The 2,667-nt window shown below is 34.8% G+C and overlaps 1 protein-coding gene across 1 annotated transcript in view; it reads right to left on the bottom strand.

The window, feature by feature from the left end:
* Positions 1 to 1,086, bottom strand: part of LOC118734443 (RNA-binding protein pno1) — a 2,461-nt gene extending 1,375 nt beyond the window's left edge. Inside the window, exons 1-3 of the mRNA XM_036464163.1 lie at positions 765 to 1,086; positions 616 to 709; positions 1 to 221 (exon numbers count right to left, since the gene is read on the bottom strand). Coding sequence (XP_036320056.1) covers positions 1 to 221; positions 616 to 709; positions 765 to 964 — 515 coding nt within the window. The 5' untranslated portion in view covers positions 965 to 1,086. The remainder of the gene's footprint in view (positions 222 to 615; positions 710 to 764) is intronic.
* Between the last annotated feature and the right edge of the window lie 1,581 nt (positions 1,087 to 2,667).

The following is a 2,667-nucleotide window of genomic DNA, read 5'->3' as shown; positions in this document are numbered from 1 at the left end:
CGTCCTCCTTTACCAGCCAATCGACCTATAGCCCGACTTAGGTGGTGGCCACGCAGGGTCTTCACATCTTTCACTTCAAATGTTTCTACGAATAAATCTTCTAAACGCAGCAGTGCCAAAGCGTCATCCACTTCGAAACCACAGAGAAATGCTTTGACAAAGTCGGCACCTTTTTGTAGGTTTGATATATCTGGAGTTTCAGGGCTAATTCGAAGTTCAACCTAGATATATAAACAAAAGACATAGAATATTTATAGTTTCAGAGTTCGCCAGAAAAAGTTGTTATATTAATCGATATACCCAAAATTTTAATAATCGTGCAAAGGAATAACGTAAATAAATTTAAAGTAGTTTGAGGAACTAATTACGATAAGTTAATTTAAGTGAGCAGTCTTGTATATTAAGTTAATGTGCCCATATTCACAGCAATCATAGTGTGAATTTTTTTTGGTGTTTTTTAATTTAAGAAATTTTAAATAAGTGCAAAAGTGCTCTTAACAAACGGTGTTTCCTTTTTAATTTTTCGAAAAGCTTTTAGTTTTATACGATTCTGAAGTGCTTTAAAGGAAGACAAAGCCTTGTCCAGTTTGGATTGAAATTTTTGTATGGACTTACTTGTTTCGCCTTCATATTAAAACGTATTTGAAGTTTCATATGTTCTACAACAGGACTAAAAATCTTCATCCAATGCTCCTTTAATGATGAATATCTGACGAGAATGTAATTGTATGGTTAAAGTCAAATGCCACGAAAATAAAAATTACCTGTGTGGAGGAACAGAGATTTTTCTAACGTCACTTTTTTGGCGTTTTGCGCGCGGGGTTTGCATCCTTTGTTTTGTCTCCTGCAGTGGGGACTCTTCATCAACCTGCATTGTTTCATTATAATCTGCAGACCGTTTAGTTGCCTTTTTCAACCCTGATGGCGGCAAAAAATCGTCGTTTTTTATATTTTCAACTTCCATTGTATGTTCCTCAGCTAAATGGAACTTTCAAAGATATAAATTTTTAAGTTTCCTGAGATTGTTGAATAAAAATGCTATCAAAAATAGACACATGTGTTTCAACTAGTGGTCTGAAAATATCGATGGCACTATCGATTTTATCGATGGTTTTTTACTATCGTACTACAGTCGATAGTTTCCAATACTATCGATAGTTTTTGTTTTTATACATAATACCATGTTCGGACCGACAACGAAAACACCTTGAAAACCAGTTTTGGGATTGTGGGCTGAAGGCTGTTCACACCGACTGTTGGTGTTTTCGTTGACATTTCTTACATCCTTTGTTTACAGTTTTGCTGCACAAATACAAAACCAAAATACTTTTCCTTCAATTTCTTTTCATTAACAGCCTATTAGTTCCATGCTTATTTTATTTTGGTCAGCCAATTAACAATAAATCCGATATGGCGTATTAAACATGATAAAATATGACTTCCACTTCGATAAATAATCGAAAAAACTGACAATGCAGCAAAATTTAATTCAAATAAACGTAATCGACTTTCCATACGATTTTTGTGTACGATTTTCCATTGATAACCACGATATATTTTATTTTTTTACATTTGTAGTAAAAATTTATACAAATCCAGAAATTTTCAGTGTTAATTTCGTTCTAAAAACACCAAGTTATTAAAATAACGCGATAAAACAAGTTACTAAAGTGGATACTATTTCCCAAAAAATTGTAGATAAAAATTATGATTGGCAGCACTGAAAGAAGCAGCCAGAAGAAGAAGTCAAAATTACAACAAACATGTCGCTACTGACAATACCTTGTTATTATTCCACCATGTAAAACGTCAATCGATGTGAATATATTCGTGAAAATTCTAATCCAATTTGGTAAGGATATCGGCGATTATAACTAAAAAATGGAGGAGCAGAAATTAGAGCAATTGCGTGGCAAAAATCCAGATGAAATCAAATCTGTCTTAACTGAATTTAACTCGAAAGTACGTAAGAAAATTGTGTACATGCATATGTACATGTGTACGTATGTATCAACAAACAATTTAAACCATTCATACTTTTCAGAATGACGACCTTTTTGATTTTTCAATGTTCCATGTAGATGGGTGCTGGCACGCTATGTGGCGCACACTGTTTGATATACTTAAAGATGATAATTTAGTAGGTCTACACTCTCTAACTCTAAATAGCGTTCGTATCTTAACGCGTGACAAGTGTAGTCTGCAGGCAGAAGATTTAGAGGAAGATGTGTTGTGCCTCCTTAAATTGGCTCATCTGGAACATCCTGAAGCCGTTGAAGAATCAGATTCAGTTGCTCGCAAAGAAGGTGACTTAGATGTTGATGGAGCAGTAGTTCAAGATGTTACTTTGCATTGGAGTGATAACACAACGCAAATCGTCGTTGAGTCCCTTAAATGTTTGTGCAATTTAGTATTCCAATGTGCAGATCGCCGTCGTCAGTGTGTTAAATCAAATATCACAGACGCTATTCTTAAACGTGTCGCTTCATCAGTACAACACCCGTCTTCTGTAGAGTTTTTTGATATGAAATTATTGTTTTTAATAACGGCAATGGAACCAGCTACCCGTACACGGGTGCAACTTGATTTAAATGGAGTTGCTTATATGACTGAATGGCTCGATGAAAAGTTGGCAGAAAAAGAGATTACTGATCAGCATTTGGATTT

Source organism: Rhagoletis pomonella, unplaced genomic scaffold (genome assembly GCF_013731165.1).
Source record: "Rhagoletis pomonella isolate Grant_MI unplaced genomic scaffold, Rhpom_1.0 Rhpom_scaffold_00002, whole genome shotgun sequence".
Taxonomy (NCBI): domain Eukaryota; kingdom Metazoa; phylum Arthropoda; class Insecta; order Diptera; family Tephritidae; genus Rhagoletis; species Rhagoletis pomonella.
The sequence above is the reverse complement of the archived record's forward strand: the minus strand, read 5'-3'. Positions and strand labels throughout refer to the sequence as shown.